Raw genomic sequence first — 19,104 nt, forward strand, 5'->3', positions numbered from 1 at the left:
TCTTTTGAAGATACCACTTCAACAAAATTTCAATGGATTAACATAGCAACAACAGAAAGAGTGTTGTCTATACTGAAATTCTGAAAAGTAGTATTTCACAAAGATTTTGGGTTTTGTTCAAAGTAGTTTGGCATACTTATAATTTAAACCCATCTCCCTGCTGCTTAGAAGGGTGAGGGCTGGAATCATATTGTATTTCTCTTATGAAAAGGCAAGGACAGAGTAGTAATGTGTGAAACTTAACATGGTTGTTGCATATGACTCTAATTAGCATAATTCAAAGTATCAGTGCTGTTACAAGACCAGAGAAAGCACTATCACTTTCAGTACACCTATGTGAATAACATTTTAGAAAATTAAAGGTAGACTGAAGCTACTGATACTTTTCATAATTTGTTGATAGATAAGATACCCCCGTTCAAGTAAAATTAAATGGAAGTAACCTTATTTCTGTTTCCTGATGACATACAAGTTCAGTTGTAGGTATTCTGAAATCCCTCTCGGAGAGTGTTGGTTAATATAACAACGTCAATTAAGGTGCCTTAAACTATTTCCTTTGCCATATCTATTTGTTCTTTATTTGCAGTGGGTCACGCATTTCCTCTATTTTAGTCTTCCTCTTACTCACATACACAGGAAGAACCAGGGGCTCACTCTACTTTCTCTACTAATTATTCACAATAGTAGAATGGCCAGCAAAATGCTCCAACATCATACTGACAAAAGAGTTTGCTACAAAATAAGCCAGGCATTTGACTGCCTATTCTACAGAGATTTGCTTCACTATCCTTCCTGTTGTACAGCATTTTTCATTTTACAGTTCCAAAGTGCTATATAAAAATGCATTATTCATTTTACATAAAGAAAAGATAGTATGTATTTAGATATTCTCTCCTCTCCAATTTAAAATAATTTACTGTAATGATACCATTTCTGGAAAGAGGCTATACTACGTGTATTCAGAGATGTTCTTAAGAGTGAAGACTCACATTCCAAGGGGTAAGTTAGAACAATACAGTAAGTATCACTAATACAAGTAAATTCACAAGATTAAGTATCTGTTGTATAATTATTGCTAAGTCTACCCTGCATTTTTCTATTGGCTAGGTATCAGTAACTTTGCTCATCACAACGTTTAGATTTTTAGTCTAACACAAAGGAAGACCTCATAGAAAATGTGACACAAATTTACTATTGTCGTAACACTAATAATCTATAACTTGAATGCACTCAGACCTGTAGCAGGCTGTTGCTGCTGAGTAAGTGTTGCAGCCATTGCAACGGCTGCTGCATTTGGTATGTTGCTGAAAGGGGTCGGTCCAGTGGTAATGCGTGGTGCGCTTTGCCACTTCTTAGCTTCTGTTCGTCTTGCCTCAAACACATCCATGGCATCTCCCAGAAAGCTTTTCCTGTAGCCAAGGTATTGGTCTTTGAGCATCTGAAGGGGATGGAAGGAAGTCATTTTAGTTCCATGCATCAGACATAAACTCTTAGTAAGGAAAGAGACACTGAGTTATAAATAACATTTCACAAAAAAAACAAAAACAAAACCACAAAAAACCAAAACAAACACCGCCACCAAAACAAATGAGAAGTTCCCTCCATAACCCCAAAAAACTTGTCAGGCTATGAGATAGAAAGAGCTAGTTTGCAACAGCTACAGCCAGAACAGATTCCATACTTAAATGCTGCAAAACCATTGAAGATAATGGATACCATTCAGTATGTCAGCCTAAGATTTTCAATGTTGGAGCAAATCACAGTTCAATTTGTATCACTGTACTTAGCTGACCCAAGAGGAAAAATAAAGCCACATTACTAGCTTACAAAATAACACACTTTTCTTCAGTGCTACCTTTTCACAATGGAGTCTGCTCTTGCTCCCCTATCACCTTCACTTGTGTTTCTTTCCTTCCTTTCACTCTTGCATTTCTTCGTACACAAAGCTAAAGAAGCTACCAAAATTTTAGAATTCACTCTTGTTTCTGATACATTTCATTAGCAATGTAACACAGTCCAAATGCAACAGATCATTCTGCCTTAGGGTAATAGGTGTTACGATGCCACACCTTCCCTTGCCTCTGCCCTTTTCCCCCCTAAAAACTCCACCACTTTGTGTGGCAATAGCCCAGCTTGGCTTGTTCATCATGAACAATTTCTATCTGTCACAGATGAGGAGTCTACAGATATCTTGCCTAACAAAAATTAAATAAAAAGCTTTAACTAAATAACTAATAATGATTTCCATCTTATAACAGGAAATCTTTACGTGAAATAGATTTATTAAAGGACAACAGTTTCCAGTTTATGGAAGGCATACTATGTTCCTGGCTAAGCATATTGCTTGTTTCCCCAAAGAGGAGTTTACAGTCCAAAAATTCTGACTCAGGATTTGAACAGTTGTAATTCCAGATCTACCAGCAACAGCAGGAACCACACAAAGAATGCCCTCATTATCACATCAGAACTGCTGTCTTTGGGCAGAAAAGGCAATTGTAGACTTCTGATGGGATTTAATACAATGCCATAGTGACTGCCCTTAGAGTTGACAAAAGCCTTGGAAATCATAAAGCAGTTCTTTAGGCTATGCTATCCTGAATGATTTATTACCTACTCAAATTGTGCCCAAGCACACTTACTTTTCATCAGGCAAAAAAATGAACTGTGATCACAGCTCTGCTTTCCACAAACCATATCACAACCACTAGATTAGGCAGAGACCAGTTTCAAAACTGCTCTCCCCTTCTGGCATCTTGTAGTTGATAAACTAAAACAGATAGTTATAATTAAGATTCATTTAAGCAGTACACATCTTGCTGTTTTTTGAAGCTCTCCAAAATATCAGCACCCATATTCACCCACTAGATTAAATCTCAAAAAAATTTCCAAGAAGAAATATCCACAAACCACTCCCTTAATTTCGGGCAATAGAAGTCTACTCTAAACTGAAGAAAGGTCTTTCCCGTTCAGTCACACTGACAAGGTACTGAAGATACCATGGCTCATATCTGCACACTAATCTAGGTGTTCATACTTAAGAACAACAAAAATGTATCATCACAAAGACAACTGCACTCAGGCTACACTCTGATTTCAGAAGCCATGAGCCCTGAAAACATTTGGGAAACCTTTTGCGTAATTCTGCTGAAAATATGGAGGAGCTGATGCATTCTACACCCGTCAGCAAAACTGAATTAACTAAGAGCAGCACAAATATCTGACAACAGGTATTTGTAAACCATCTATGCTGACAGAAGCAATACAAGGAATCAAGATCATGTAAGATCCTCAGTATTCCTGACTTTTATTCAGAAAAAGTAAAAAGTTTCAGATGTTTAGAGAACTAGCAATGCTATGAAGAAGCTCAGAGAAGGAAAATAGCAGAAGTTTTAACAGAGTTATTTCCATTAAGGAAGTCACTTAGCAGAAACTATTTCAAACACTTATACTCTTCTTCAAGTTAGTTTGTTTTAGTTTGGGTTTTTTTGTAGCCAAAAAGGATTCTAATGCTTTCAAGAAAAATCTTGATTTAAAGGATTGGAGGACAGTGACATTTTCTCAACATATCCAGAACTGCAAATTGGAAAATGCAATGAGCCATAGTCTGTGATGGAAAAAACAGGCCTAATTAGGACCTTTGATACCTAAACTTTCATACATAGTCTTGTCTTTTTATTTCTACAAATACTACTTACCATGGAAGTGAGGTTTAAAAAGAAGAAACTAACAGAACACAACTTTAACCAACATTCTTTGATATGCTGAAAAATCTTACATATGGCAACTCACTTTTTTTCTCCTGTTATCTATTTGAGCAAGAGCAGATTTAGATAATCTTCACCTGAGATCACAAGGTCATTGGTCAAAAATAAAAATATACAAGCATGAGCTTGAAAACAGACATTTTAAAAACTGATCACCAATTAAAAGGAAAGGAGCTAGAATGAAAAACATTTTGTAACTCAAAATGATTGTTGTCAGTTGCTGTCATCCTTATTATTAAATACTTTAAATACAACTTCAGTTGAACAAAAGCTACTTTTTTAATCAAAGCACTTCTCCAGGACAGTTTGAAAATTTTTAAAAGCACTCAATTTAACAGAAGGACAAAAACAACCCCAAAACCAAAACCACCAAACAAACCAACCAACTCAAAACAAAACCACCTGAAAATCTTTACACTAATACAGGAAATACACAGAACACATCAAAACATACCTTTACATTTTCATGTATTGACTGAAGTTGCGCAGCTAAAGCTACGAATGTTTGATAGATTTTCTGCATAGCCATAGACAAATCTGTAAGATGCATATAAAATACTGGTAAGTAACAATCTCATTATCAGAACATTTAGTGTTTATACCAAAGAAGCTCACCTAAAACCCATACAGCACACAAAACACAAAAACAATTGCATAAAATACAAGATTTGACCCAGAAATTAGGTACCACAAATTATACAAGGAGTTCTTTTTGACAGGGCTTCCAACTTTATTTTGAAAGTTACTGTTTTCTCAGATTTATTTTTATAGATATGGTAAAAAGCTTCCTATGATTCCATTATTTAGAAAAACCAAAAAGTAATATTTAAACCAATTTCAACCTAATTACATAGGAACATTTTTTATCTCACTGGCTTTCACCTAGATAGAGTTAAATCATATTTGCTTTCATTTGTATATATTTTCCACTCTTTGACTTAAAACATAGTTAAAGAGTTCAGTTGATTTTGTCAGAAATAGTAGAATGGAAGCTTTATTTACTTTATAAAGACATAACTAATAAGAATCACAGGATCTCTTAATCTGGCTCTACCCACAAGCATATCATAATCAGAAACACACAAGAGGGAGCTTCTTGCCTTTTATTTAGGATATCCTATTTCCCACACAAAGTACTTTCATGGCTTTGACCCAACACTAAGGCAGCCCCTAGCACCAAAGGGAAAATCTCAAAAGATTTTGGCAGAATGAGGTATCTGCTCACAAAAAAGTGCTCTTCTCATAGAAGCACTGAAAAAATGTACCAAAGTGGAGGACAGAAAAATACTGAAGTGGTTCTTTAATTGTGAAAAGATCAGCTTCTGTCTGTCCTCTGAATGATGCACATAGCCTGAATGCAAATATATATAGATATATGTACACTGAAATGCACATAGTAGCTATCAAGTTCTTGAAGTTGCATACATCTAGCAATGATTCTCAAACTGAAAATGTCTGCCTCTTCATAGAGGAATTTTAGCCTTGAAGAACAAGAAAGCTGTAGAATCAATTCATGCCAGCCCACAGGGTTGTGGAGGCAGCAGTATCTAGGAAGACTGGTCACAAGTTTCCAATTAGTCTGAAGGCAATTTATTGATACTGACTACTAGCTATTTCAAAATTTTCAGGACATTCAGCGTCATGGAAACCTGCATGGCAATGGAAGTTTTCTTCTGTACGGTAAAGGCTACGGACATATGCAATAGAGTGTTGACTAGATCACCAGATATTGCTGACAATGTGCTCAAACTGGCACAACAGATTGAACCTTGCCTACACAAGCAAGGAACATTTTGATTATAGCAGAAACTGCTGAAAACCTTAAGACAATCTCTGAAAGCATCCTTCTCATATTCTTGACAGACAAGAAGGTCACACAAAGATCAAGGACCCTCAAGATTCAGCAGATCTTTTGCTATGGAAGCTAGATCTAGACAGTCCTCTTGCTTTTTGACATATAAAGTCCATATAAAGTTTGTGCACCATCTGGTGATGGCAAGATGTTCAAGTACCATTTAGCACAAAAAGACAAGCACTTGGAATCACTGTTTATTGCAGGACCCATACCTAAAATGGCCCAGAAGATAAAGCACTCTATGACCACAGGAATGGTAAACAACCAGAAGACTGCTGTCCAGAGGTCAGCATTCTTTGACCAGAGAGATTTTCTCAAGATTGAATTATGTGGCAGCAAACAAGACAAAATGTTCTCAGATGGTCAGAGCTGAAAGCAATACCAACAGGCTCCAAGGTGAAGGCGAAATTCTCATTTTGATCTGGTGCTGACAGAGCAGGCACCCACATTTGTCTGGCCAGAAGGTCCAGTGCAAGACAGAAGGTGCCAGACATCAGTTAGATGCTGAAAGGAGGGAGATGCAGATGTAAAAACAGACCAGGCTTAAAAATCACAACTCAGGAAATGGATCCATGTTAAACAGCTCAAGAACCCTTATGAATAGAACTTTTAATTCCAAATCTTTACATTGAACAACTACAGAATTAATCTGAACATTTATTTGTTCAGTACATTAAATGAAAAACCCAACAACAACGAAAGAGGGGAAAGATTAATACTAAGTTTTTGTTACAAGTTTGCTAAATTCTTCATGTACAAAAGATTAGAACTGAAATATTTACCTTGTGGAGTTATGTGTGAATTATTTGCTTGAGTGGCAAGATGGTTTTCCAGTTCTTCAATTTGTTGCCTGTACTGCTGCAGCTGTACTTCAAACTGTTCGACCAAGATTCTGAAGTAGCTAGATGAGTAATACAGTGAAATTGTATGATAAAACTTTACTAATTTGTCTGAATTTTTTTACCTGATCTCTATTAACTGCCAATTTTCATTCAATTAATTGCACAGTTAGGTTGTATGACATTCTTGATGTCACTCTACAACCAGAACAAGAGTGAAGACTATCTTTCATGTCAAAGACAAAGGTAATTTAAGTGAAGAAATTAAAACACCATGAAGCTATGAAGCACTCCATAGAAATATTACAAGAAGCTGGGAATAAAATCGTATTATGAAGTTCATAGAATCTTCAAACAGCAGGGTTGGACTAGATGACCTTGAAAAGTCTCTTCCAAATCCCCTTCGGTAAGCAGAGACATCCTGATCTTAAATATTTTCAGTGACAGGCCATCCAACATGTCACTGGGCAACTTTTTCTACTTTTTTCACTCATTAAAAAAGTTTCTTCCTTCAATCCACCCTCTTCAGTTTAAAATCATCACCCTCAGCATAAATAGGCCCTCCTAAAAACTCTGTCCCTGCCTTTTGTACAAGGCCCTGTTAAATACTGAAAGGCTGCAATTTTCCTCTTCTCAAAGTTGCATTATTGACTATTTTCTATGAGTAATAGTAACTTACTCTGCTGGGGCTGTATTTTCATGCTGAAGACCAGGAGGAGTTTTCTGTGTTCGCAATGCTATTTCTGCATTCTTTAGCTCCTAAATAAAGAAAGAGAAAAATTAATAAAATATAAGGTCCTGCACAAAGTGTTCAAAAGTAAAAATTCTAGGATTCTATTCTTCACTCACATAAAATACTTTCTTCACATATTTAAAACTGTGATAAAATTTGATCAGAATTTATCCAAATAACTAACTATCAGAAAGTTGGAGAACTGCAAATGCCAACAGAAGTTTGGGGATTGAACAAAAGATAGCACATACTGAAAGTATATTAGATGCTCAGAAGTTGAGAAAATAATCCACTAAACTATCAGAGACAATTTTTCTGTTGTACTTCAGTAGTATCATAATTATTGAGGGGTAGAGGGGAAAAAAGCAATAGTTAAGTACTAGGAAGTAACACACCTAAAAGAGAAAAAATAGAAAAAAGTATTACTGTGACTTTTTAAAATATATAAACTATTTTAGAAAAATGCCTCTCTATAGAAATCATCTTATTATACATGATAATTACAGCATACACTTCTGCTTAATATTTCCTAATAATTTTACCATTAAGAATTTCTCAACTGCATGATGTACAGAAATATAAAAATATTGTTAACAAGCTTTTGTTTTCACAGAAAAGGTGCAAATATAGAGTAAAATACAGAACATAAAATTTTTGATTTGAGAATAAATTATCACTTATTTATATAGCAAGCAGCTCTGGCATGCTAGATGAAATAAAACCTGGTACACAACTTGAAAAGCATTTGCATCAAAACTTGAGTTCAAACTGTCTGCACAGTTCAGACACAGACTGGTGGACAGAGATGTGACTCAAGTTCCCTGAATAAACACTAGTGCTAATCAAGAAATTTTGGTCCCTGAAACATTATGGGGTAATTTGGTATTTTCCTCCTCCAAAGCCATCAGAGGAACATGCCTTCGTATTTTTGCTGCTCCAGTCAATCAAGTTGTTACAAATTGGTCTTCACTAGCAGCTGAATATATCACTGAAACAGAACTGAAGTGGACACACACTTCTATTGCCTTTGCTATACAGGAATGCTTTCCTGAATAGAAGTAATTTTGCTGCTGTTGTACTTATCTGAAAATACTGACAGCACAGATTTCAGTTTCCCCCAGCAACTTCGAAGAGATCAGAAGTGATTCAATTTTTCATTCTGTTCACAACTGTCTAGTTGGGACACATGTTAACTTCACTTATAAAAAAGGCAAGCTATCCTATGTGAAATAATCAGCATACAAACTCTACATAACAAAGTTTATATTCAATTATACCTGTGCAGTTTCTACTTTCAGCTTGTCAATATTAAGAATGTTTCTCTGTAATCCACTGGCAACTACAGAGAGAAGCTGTTTCAAAGCTTTAATGTCTTCTTGTACTTTAAGCATCGCTTTAGAGGACATTCTACTAATTTCTTCCTGAACTTGTTTTTGTTCTTTCACAAATTTCCTGGGGAGGTAAAAAAATGGGGTGAGGAGAAAAGAAACAATATAATGAACCTGAAGTACCCACATGTTTACCTCTTGGTCACATTTATTTAAACAGCTATTGAATTTATTTTTCCAAAACCAACTACTGAACAGTAGAATTATTGTATATCATAGTACTATCTTAACTCCACAGATGCTAATACTGTAAACAACCAAACCAAACCAAAAGCAATCCCCCTTCCCCAAACTCATCAACTTTAAACAGCAAGTGTTTAAAAATGTTATGCTGACCCCTGAAAAACTAAGGTATATAGAACATTTTATATATACAGTAATGCATAAGCATCTGTGTAAAAGTAATTACCACTCTGAACTCACAAATACAATGCAGTCCAGTCTACAAACCATTTCCTTCCTGCCCAAGGGAAGACTTTTATAATTCTCTATTCCATAGAAGATCCATGATGCATATGCAATACGGATATAAGGTTCAATACTAATTATGCATGTGCAACAGGCTTAATACTTCGAGAGATGGGTAAGAACTTATTGTTGGGCAGACCCATTTGCATAAATAAGTGAAAAAGTGACACAAAAAAAAAAACCATACTAAGACTTCAGCTCCTAAAACTATTCATCCATTCTGTTCCCAAAGCTGACAGGCACTGGGCTAATAACTTACCCTTCATCCAGCCTGCAGGAACATGTTCTTGTCACAGAGCATCAACAGTATACAGTGCTTTAGCTAAACAACTATCATAAATAAAAATCACTACTCACTGTAGATTTTCTACATCTTGACATATTACTGGAGGTAGATTTTCATCCTTCAGTGCTTTGCTATCTCTACAAGAGACAATAAATGTTTAGGTTGTCTTTCAATAGTACCAAACATTTTTGCATGTCTAATTAATTTAGTTAATATCACTAAAACAGCCCGGTGAGTGATTACACAGTTTTGCACCCATTGCATGAATGTTGCAACTAGGAGTGACTTGGATGAATGCACACAGATCCTATACCAGGGTTCAAGCCTGGGTTGTAAGCACTGTACAAGTTTGCAGAAACCACTTTTCAGATCAGATGATCAATCTATAGCAGATGCCAGATAAGTTGTAGGTATTGCATTTGAAGGAAGAATTGCAGTGCTTAAAATCATGACTAAGCATTACTAAATTATTTATATGGCAAATGTTGGTTATGCAGATCTTTTTTCAATATCAGATCAGCAAAAAAGTGAAAATATTTGTTTAGCCATTTTCTATTACAACATGGAATACAAAGAAAATCTGACACTTACTCTGGTCTTGTTCCTGTTTTGTCACCTAGAAGATAAAAACTGTAAGTCATAAATAAAGCTTTGAAGAAAAAACAAAACAATCTCAATGAGATTTTAAGGAAAAACTAATAACTACAATCTACTTGATTTCTCAAGATAAGTGGAACAGACTAGGCTAGCTGTAAGAGAAAGTAGGTTTTAATTTACAACCCCTTCAGAAGTAATTATATTTTCAGGAACAATGGTTCAACAGTTGAGGTGCTAACTCCCTGGCACTAGGAGTAACAACCTCTTGTGTCACTATACAAGTTACTACAAATGCATGAACAGCTGCAGTTGCACAAGAAATCTGTTTCTGTTTATGCAACCTCAACTCACTTTGACCTGCACCCACAAAATATTCAAGTGCTTAAATTCAGCGGTCTCCTCGCAGATATGAAGGCAATAAACATTTGCCCACTGAGATTCCTCAAAGAATTCTGCTATTGCATTAAGTCCAGAAGTGAGTGAGATTTTACAGAACTGAAAATGTTACTGATTTCCTGCCACCTACACACTCTAAACTGCACATCTGTGGATCAAGATGCCAAATACCTCTGAGTGACAGAACAGACCTGAAAACAGCACCAAGCATAACACAGGGCATAACTATTTCTAGTTATGGCTGTAGCCGTAACTGTATTCCATCCCACAGCAGTCTGCGAGGAGGAACACTCACTCAGCCCAAGAAAAAGGCTTCACCTTCTTCAGCTGAATATAATTCACATCCTGCCAGTGCCACAAAGGCAGAAAGCAACTACACAGTTAATGCTAGTAGCACAGGCATTTGAAGCTGCACAAGTCAGTGCTCCTGCCAGCAGAAGCTACTACTTTTAGAAGCAACATCTATTTAAACTGTTGGCAGACTATTACCCAGTACTTTAGACAGACTGCACTCACAACCATTCCCTATGCCTTCTACTGACAGGGGAAAAAGCTACACAAAATTAGGCAGAAAAAAGCATGAAGGACAAACACCAGAATTTAGGATGTTCTCTGCTGATAATCTAAAAAGTAGGCAGAAAACTATGCACACTTTTCTTTTGTGCTCCAGACACTTCTTTTTGTTGAAGCTGTTGCTGTATGTCATAACAATACTTACAAGACACATATTTGACATCAGATTTTGCTACTTTCCAGGCAAGTGAGTGCTTCAGATTTTACATTTTTTAACATTCTCTTAGCAATACAAGAAGATAATATGTATTAGAACAGGTTTTTATTCCCTGCAGCCATATTTTAAAGAAATACTACATGGTCAGAAGCAAAAACTTTTATTACCAGTTCCACAAGAGAACACAGGCTACTACCTATTTGTCCTGGGATTCCTAGGGCAATTTCTTTCATAGGCATATCACTTCCTTCCTCTTCTTCATGAGAAAAAGGAAAATAAAACCCTCAAAACCATGGAGCCACCACTCTCAAACCTTAATGCAGTTCCTATATAGTAAGACAAACAACTGAACTGACAGCACTAAGTAGCAGCAGACAGGCGGGGATGCTTATGAGGGCTGCTTAAGCCAGCACCAGCCATTAAGGGAAACATTTCTGAATCAAAATCTCAAAAAAGTCTCCTTTGACATCTCCCACTGCTTTGCTAAGGGATCTCTGCTCATCCTGACAGCAACAGTCCAACTCACCCAGTTCCACTATACAATATACAGGGTATTAATGTTACTCATTTAAGTTTCCACCCTGAGACATGAACTAAACACACTACTGCCAAAGTCTGTTTTGACTCTGTGGTTCTCTGATCCTTATTTTATGACACTTGTATGTTACGGAAGTGTTGTAATATCCTAATATTATAGTAATGGAAATCCCCTAAGTGTCAGAGCCTTTTCATTACCCAAGTTTCAGTAATAAATTCCAAAAACAATCAACATCATCCAGAGCACTCCACTTTTGACAGCCGATATGTCTTTACTCTCTTTTACAAGAACAAACTCTCTCCACAAATTATGCTACTCTCTAAACCTGGCATCATGGAGCTTATATATTTTCTTCTCTTTCAGCTATTGGCATACCTAATTGAAAATTTCAGTCCTGAATGAAATAAAGAGATTAAATTAACAGATTCCCCAGTAAAAGCAAGGCAAATTAAAAGGCGTCTGTATGTCAATACTCAACATTCCCTTACTTAAGTACTTTAAAGCTATCACAGAAATAAAGTTTTTATGACTGTTTTTAACAACTGGACAGAACATATTATATATAACTACACACCACCAGAAACAGTTTTGAAGAGTAACATCTATAGTTAGGACACCTTTAGTTGTGCAGGCTTTCAAAAGAAAAAAACAAGTTTAAGATCTGTTACAGATGAGCAACATTAGTTTCAAATCAGTGCTCTTCGTACTTGCAACACACTGCTTAAACATAGCTCTGCTCCTCCCTCTAGAGACAAATCCAACACAAAGCAGAAACTTGGAATTGCATCTCTGCAAGCAGCTCTGAGTCTTCACTCCCAATAAGCTCAAGGATTTACATCCTGATTCTCAAGCTTAATTTTTAAAATTATTTAGTATTACACCGCATTTGCAAACAGTCTTGTTCTTCCGTACAAGCACAATACCTAAGAATGAAATCAACTGTTGTCAACTTTACTCCCACACTCCTAACCCAATAAAATAGTCTTTGTTGCAGTGTTCTGATAATTCTCTCAATTTAAAAAAAGAGAAAGCTTTAAAACAAACTTACTCTTTTTGTCTGAAGAACTGCTAAAATCAATGCCACCAAGACCTTCATTGGCAGTAGTTGAAGGAGCTGCAGTTGTCCCCAGAGACAAACCCAAAGCATTCTGCCCAAGTCCTACAAGAAATCCAAACAGCATTTTTGCCTTCTGCAGTGTTATCAAGACTACAACATAGCAAATTCTTCCTTTAGACCTGAAAAAGGAAGCTGTGATGTAACAGCAACATGACTGACACTGATGACAACACTGACAGTTAAATATTTTATTCAGACCAATACTCATCAAAAATAAGGAGCATTCCATTTCTCTGCAGATAGTCACGTATCATTGCCCTCTCCCCATATATGATCAATTTCCTTGAGCCAATTATGGGAATGACAAAGATTTCCTTCTATTTTCATTTTTTAAAAAGTGTTAAGTAAAAATCAATTTAAGAATAAGAAAGAAGCCAATTATTTCAGTTTCATTTTTACTGTCTACAGATAGCAACACTGGTCTTAACTGTAACACTGTAAAAAACTACTCTTCCACAGTGTTAAGACTTTTTATAGACTAAAGCTTACATTGTCCAATCACATGTAAAATGTCATTGTTTTGAGACAGGAGAAAAAAAATCTAAAATAGCTTTCACCTGTTGCTGCTGTGCTTGTATTCTGGAAAAGTGAACCTCCTAAGCCTGCTAAGGCTCCTCCTAAGGAAAGGCCTGTGGAAGCAGTTGTAGTCGGAGCAGTTGTGCCACCCAAATTTAATGTAAAGCCACTAGTTCCTGCAGAGAAAGGAAACCAGATTAATGCAGACACTGCCTTCAAATACATCCACAGACAATCTGAAATAACTGAAAGGCCTGAACAGCATCTTTATCATAATTGGGCAATAAGTGGTTTTATTTCCTGCAGAGTTTTCACACAAAGCCATAGCCCTTTGAATTACATGTTATTTTGCTTTGCAACCTCATAACCCTAATTAGTCCTTATTTACCTGCAACTATACAAAAATTCTGGCAGTCACCCAGAACACTACAGATTCTACAACCTAGGACAGAATTTATTTTACAGCATAATTGAATTGGTAAGTGACACTGATTTTTATATTAAAATGCTGAAATTTCAACATTTTAACATTAAAATATTTACACAAGACACATGATGCAATAACATTTCCATGGTGGTTTGAGCTGCCCTCTGGAATTAAGCATCCCAACTTTTAGTAATAAAGGGAAGAATTGAGCAGAGAAAGACCACAGGCATAAGGGACAGTGAACAGAGGGCACAGACAGATGAGCTCAAATGCAGACTTTGAAAGTTAAAAAAATAAAAGTCTCAATTGCTATCATGCATGATGCAGTTCAGCTGAGTTAAATATGATGGCAGGTGTATGACAATATGAGAAGTAATTTAAAACGTTTAAAAACATTGTTTCCACTGCTAGTTAACATTTTCAGGCCATCTGCAATAGGTAAACATTTTCCAAACTTCACAGCTGTACAAGAAGGAAGCTTTCATTCTTCAGTGAGCTTAATAAAAAAATTATTTTACATAACAAATTAGCTCTTTTCTACACTTCTAATGACTTAGACAGCATATAGTCTATCTGTACTAGGGTACCCAAATTTAGAACTCGAGAAGTCCAATAAACTTTATTTGTAAAAAATAAAGTTTTTTACCCTTTAGTCATGTACCACAAGATTACATAAATAATAGAAAAACAAATGTGGAACTGTTATACAATAAAGTTTTGCTAACAAGGAAACCAAAAATAGCCCCAAACCCCTAAACCTTTCCCTACCTGCTGCAGGAGTTGATGTAAGGGCAGATGATAATGACAGACCACCCGCTGAGGTAGAAGTAACAGGTAAAGCAAATGGTGTAGCTGAACCTGCAGGTTTGTTGAAACCTGAACTAAAGCCTGTGGTAGCTGCTGATGTGGTGGCAGGTGTGCCTAGAAGAAATCCAAAACCAGTTATCAATCTTGAAACATTCTGTTTGAGAAAGAAAGCTAAATTCACCACCTCTTCTGCATCTCACTTAACCATCATGAATGACACAACACGAAAGATCACTTGCATCAAGTAAAATATTCCCACCAAATTTTCTAATGAATTTCAGTGGTTTACATCAATTGTACAGGCATTTTTTTGCTCCAGAATTCCTAGGGATCCAGTAGGCTTTAATTCTGGACTGGCAATTATATCTGCTAGCAATCCTGAAACTGTATAAAAAAAAACTAATTCCACCAAAAGCATCTAGTAGATGACACAAACATTGGAAAATGGAGCTATAAACAATACTGCTAAAAATACAGACTACAAATTCTCAATTAGCTGTGCACACCAAAATTAATACACATAACCTTTCATTTGTAAACAAGAAAAATATGTTCAGATGTTACTCCCTCAAAGTTTGCTTTTAAATACTTTTGAAGTAAAACAATTTCTACTTCCTGCTGTTTTCATGGTAAGAACACATTTCACATTCTAGAATCCCTATTCCAAAGTAAAGGAGTGTGCACATACACAAACCACAACAGCAAATACATACTTTGTATTCTTAGTAACTGCTGTTTTGGATGACATCATTTCATCCAGCTAGTGAAAAGAATTAATGACCATCTGCATAGTATTGTCTTCCATATATCATTATGTATCACACAGTCTCTTCTGGGTTAGCTGCTGCTTCTTCCTTCTGCCCTTTTGATTTCCTTCTTTAGTCAGCACTATTTTTTCCTATTTACTCATAGTATGGCTTCTTAAGTTCTTTGATTGCATTGTCTTTTAGCACCTCCACCCTTATTTGTGATAATCAAACCCAGTTACTCCTCAGACCTCAGCTGCTGTTTAAAAAGAAAAAATCAAAACCAAGCTAACAACAACCCACATACTCCTGTATGTACTCCAAAATATCACAGATGGATCAGAGAAACAAAAAATATTCTCAAAGCCAGATCCCAACCCTCTTCATCCTTCTTAAAGAGGTAATTAACAGACAAACATGTTCACACAGGGTTCACTAGACCAAGAGATTCTGTATGAATAATTTTTTAGTAACTCATTAGGGGAACATAAATACAAAGTCCAACTTTTGACTGTTACTGTTGTACAAGAACTGAATAATCCTTTAACAAGTGTCTAGAACTTCAGGGCTCCATTCTGATTTACAGCCTTAACATTTGGGTTGCAAAGCAATTAGTAATGGGGGAAAAGCTCACATATGATCACTAGCTCTATACATTACAAGAAAGATTTAACTCTTGGGGTTTTTTGTTTGTGTAACATTAAAATCCAGCTTGGGTCCTTACCTAATGTCAGTCCTGTAGCAATAGTTGTTGCTGTTCCTGCTTTAAGAATGAGAACAAATGAACTGGGTAAGAACAGTAATAGAGAAGCTGTGACAGTAAAAAAAATGAAACAAATTCCTGAACTAATGCAACATTATGAGACAACTATTACACAAGTATTTTTTCTGTAGTGTATTGAAAAAAAATACATTAACAGAGAAAGCAGTATTGGTAAACACCAGCAGCAGAAATTAAAGCACAACTGACTTCAAAAAATGTAACTTGTCTTTGTAAGAAGCTGCTAACAGTGAAGCTGATGTTAACACAGCAGTATATTATCTGAAATTTCAAATAAAGTAAGGAAAAAAGATGAAAACTAGTAATTCTATCATGTATTTCTTTCAGCCACGTGGTAGTACATAACATCAACATGCAAACCAGCAGATTTACAGTATAATGGAAAAGCATTATAGAGTCTAAAGTCCTTGTAAAATCCTGTCCTGGTTTAGGGTTTCTGCCCCACTGGTAATTTAAAGAGACTATTCTGGACTCAGTTTAGGCCATTTCATATTTTAAAAACCAACTGATTAGATTATCAAAATAATCACTGAAATAAAATTACGTCAATGTAGGCAACCACAATAATACAAACTTTCAGGCTATTGCTGATTTTCTGAGGACCAATCTACCAAAATAACTTTCTGTATGTAATCATGTAAGCATACAAGAAGAAAAAGACCACTTTATCTAGCAATATTGCAGTAAAATTTAGTTGTTTGTCTGCTTGATAGCTGAAAAACACCCCACCCTGTCAGAAAAGCTTTATACTTTTGTACTCCATTACTGCTATAAGAAGCAGTGTGTCCATAGACTGAATTAGAGACTTAAGAAAATATTAAAGTCCTTCGAATTAAAGGGCATTAAATATCCCCAAACAACAAACTCAGAAATGGTCACTACTGGAGAATTACAAGTATTGCATTACAAATGCAAACAATCTCACAAAGTTTTAAAATACTTTTTAAATCTAAATATACCTCAATTTCAAGTCAATTTTGAGCATCCCGGATTAAGACTTAAGATTTCTAAAACTCATCAGGATTCAGCCTACAGAACAATTTACACACAGCTCAGGAAGTTTTCTGGTAATTACAGTTGTGTTTCTGCTACACTGGTACCGCTCAATTCTTAATTAATGACCTTTCAACTACTCAATGAAGCACTTTTATGGAACTGTGTAAGCAATATTCTGAGCTACAGAACAACTGTAAAAGAGTAAACATTTTAGTATGACCTAGTTTTTTGAGAATATATCAATTATATCTTCACTGCTGAATCCAAAAATTGCAGTACAAGAATTCTTTTCTACCTGTACTGGTGCTTCCTAGTGTAAAGCCAGTGGTTGATTTTGCTCCAAAAAGTCCACTCCCAAAACCCAGTGAAGGTGCCGACGTAGTTGTTGTAGCAGTAGAAGAGCCCAGAGTTCCAAAATTAAGTCCTCCTGTTGAGCTATTACAAAATAAGACTATTAGCAGTAATTCAATTTCAAAATGAAAACACTACCACCCACATCAATTTATTTCTGATGCCATCATTCACTTTCCCACAAACATCATTCACCACAAACAACCCAGCTGGGCAGGACAGAGTCCAAACTCACTGCTACTGAACAGAAAGAAGGAACCCAATTCTCCCTTTCCTTCCACAGCTCTGTAACTCCCACTGCTTCCCTGACACCAACTCCAGCATTCAGTGGCTGCTGAGCTGATAGATCTTACTAGACCACTTGGAAATTTAAACTTTTCTCCTAGATCTCTCATTTGTTCTGCCTAATTGTTCTCTCCATGCTACTGAAATGTGAAAACAAACGCTAGAGGAAGCACAAAGACAATAGCAAATCTCTATGAAGATCTTTTCAAAGCAGGTTACAAGTTCAGTTACTTATCCCTGACCAGAAATTCCAACCAATGTTGCTTTCTTTCATTCTTAAGCGATAAGCAGAGACACAGAACCATTCACATCAACAGCACAGCTTCACTCTTACTGTCAAAACATACTGAAGCATGCATTAATTTTGTAACCAAAATGCTATCCTCTTGCACAGGTTCCAACCACATGCCTACTGTATTTTTCCCGTCTACCTGCCAGAAAGTTACAGGAAAACAACTTCCAGATCTACTTTTATAGATGAAGGGGAAGAGAAAAAAACAGAGAGAATAAGATCAGTCATCACTAGGAAAATGAAGGCTTTAATATTTATTTTGGGTAACTTGACATTTTAGAGATTTCACGCCAAATAGAGAACAAGCTTTACAATTAGCACAGAACACAGGAGACTACAATAATCATGGTTATTTCCAGCCAATGAAATTACCCCTACTAGCGCCTAGATGAGTCTGTGGTTTCAAAAATTTTGTTCTTAATTGATGAAAGATCAGATGAGTAATTTATCAGATTAGTAATTTGCAGTAACTTCCTGGTCCCATTTGTGCGCCTTTTTAGAAACAAGATTCAGTTTTCACAAACACATTTTGCTTAAGTACCACAAATGCAATTTAGACTTCACCAAGGACTTTTATCTTTCAGATGTTCAATATTCTCTCATTTCTCCCTTACCTCTTCTCTCTTTGTGTATGAGGGCAGTTCCTAAAATAACAAGTCAAACACAAAAGTAAATCCTTACAAAAAGAGGTACAATTAACTCTTGAATTAGAACTTTTCAAATTATCAACAAAACTGATCATGGCAAACCCAGCTGGCTGCAAGTTCAGAACTAGGTGCGAGTTATTTTTTTTACATTATTTTGGGAAGCAGAGTGGCCAAGAAGTTTAGAAGGACAAAGACTGACTAACTGTTGCACAGGATCCAGAGCCTTTCAACTGTCTTTACTCCCAAAATTTCAACACACTAAACTGCAGCACCATGACCTAACTACTTGAAAACTTAAACATGTAACATGGTGCTTCTCTCACTAGTCAAGAGCTCATGCATCTCATCTTTTTCCAGTAGATGGCTCTTCTGTGCAAATTTTTTTGTTTTACAGCATTCCTGTAGAAGAAAGCTAAGGTACAAACAGTAATATTTGGCACTGTGGGAAGACAAAAAAAAAAAAAAAAACCAAGCCAAACCAACACAAATACAATGAAGTGGCTTTTTTTCCAAGGTAGCAAGAAACCAAAATGTAGTAACATAGT

At 36.0% G+C, this 19,104-nt stretch overlaps 1 protein-coding gene across 3 annotated transcripts in view; it reads right to left on the minus strand.

Moving 5' to 3' along the window:
• NUP58 (nucleoporin 58) overlaps positions 1-19,104 on the minus strand; it is a 35,294-nt gene that overhangs the window by 13,879 nt on the left and 2,311 nt on the right. For 2 of the 3 annotated variants that reach the window (XM_085580431.1, XM_021530646.3), the window contains exons 2-13: positions 17,280-17,419; positions 15,932-15,970; positions 14,423-14,575; positions 13,269-13,403; positions 12,643-12,753; positions 9,925-9,949; positions 9,405-9,470; positions 8,469-8,643; positions 7,138-7,217; positions 6,402-6,520; positions 4,219-4,301; positions 1,237-1,438 (exon numbers count right to left, since the gene is read on the minus strand). In XM_085580431.1, coding sequence (XP_085436557.1) covers positions 1,237-1,438; positions 4,219-4,301; positions 6,402-6,520; positions 7,138-7,217; positions 8,469-8,643; positions 9,405-9,470; positions 9,925-9,949; positions 12,643-12,753; positions 13,269-13,403; positions 14,423-14,575; positions 15,932-15,970; positions 17,280-17,419 — 1,328 coding nt within the window. The remainder of the gene's footprint in view (positions 1-1,236; positions 1,439-4,218; positions 4,302-6,401; positions 6,521-7,137; positions 7,218-8,468; positions 8,644-9,404; positions 9,471-9,924; positions 9,950-12,642; positions 12,754-13,268; positions 13,404-14,422; positions 14,576-15,931; positions 15,971-17,279; positions 17,420-19,104) is intronic. The other variant, XM_021530647.3, reaches the window with a different exon arrangement.

This window comes from Lonchura striata, chromosome 1, assembly GCF_050655825.1.
Source record: "Lonchura striata isolate lonStrDom1 chromosome 1, ASM5065582v1, whole genome shotgun sequence".
In the NCBI taxonomy this organism is placed as follows: domain Eukaryota; kingdom Metazoa; phylum Chordata; class Aves; order Passeriformes; family Estrildidae; genus Lonchura; species Lonchura striata.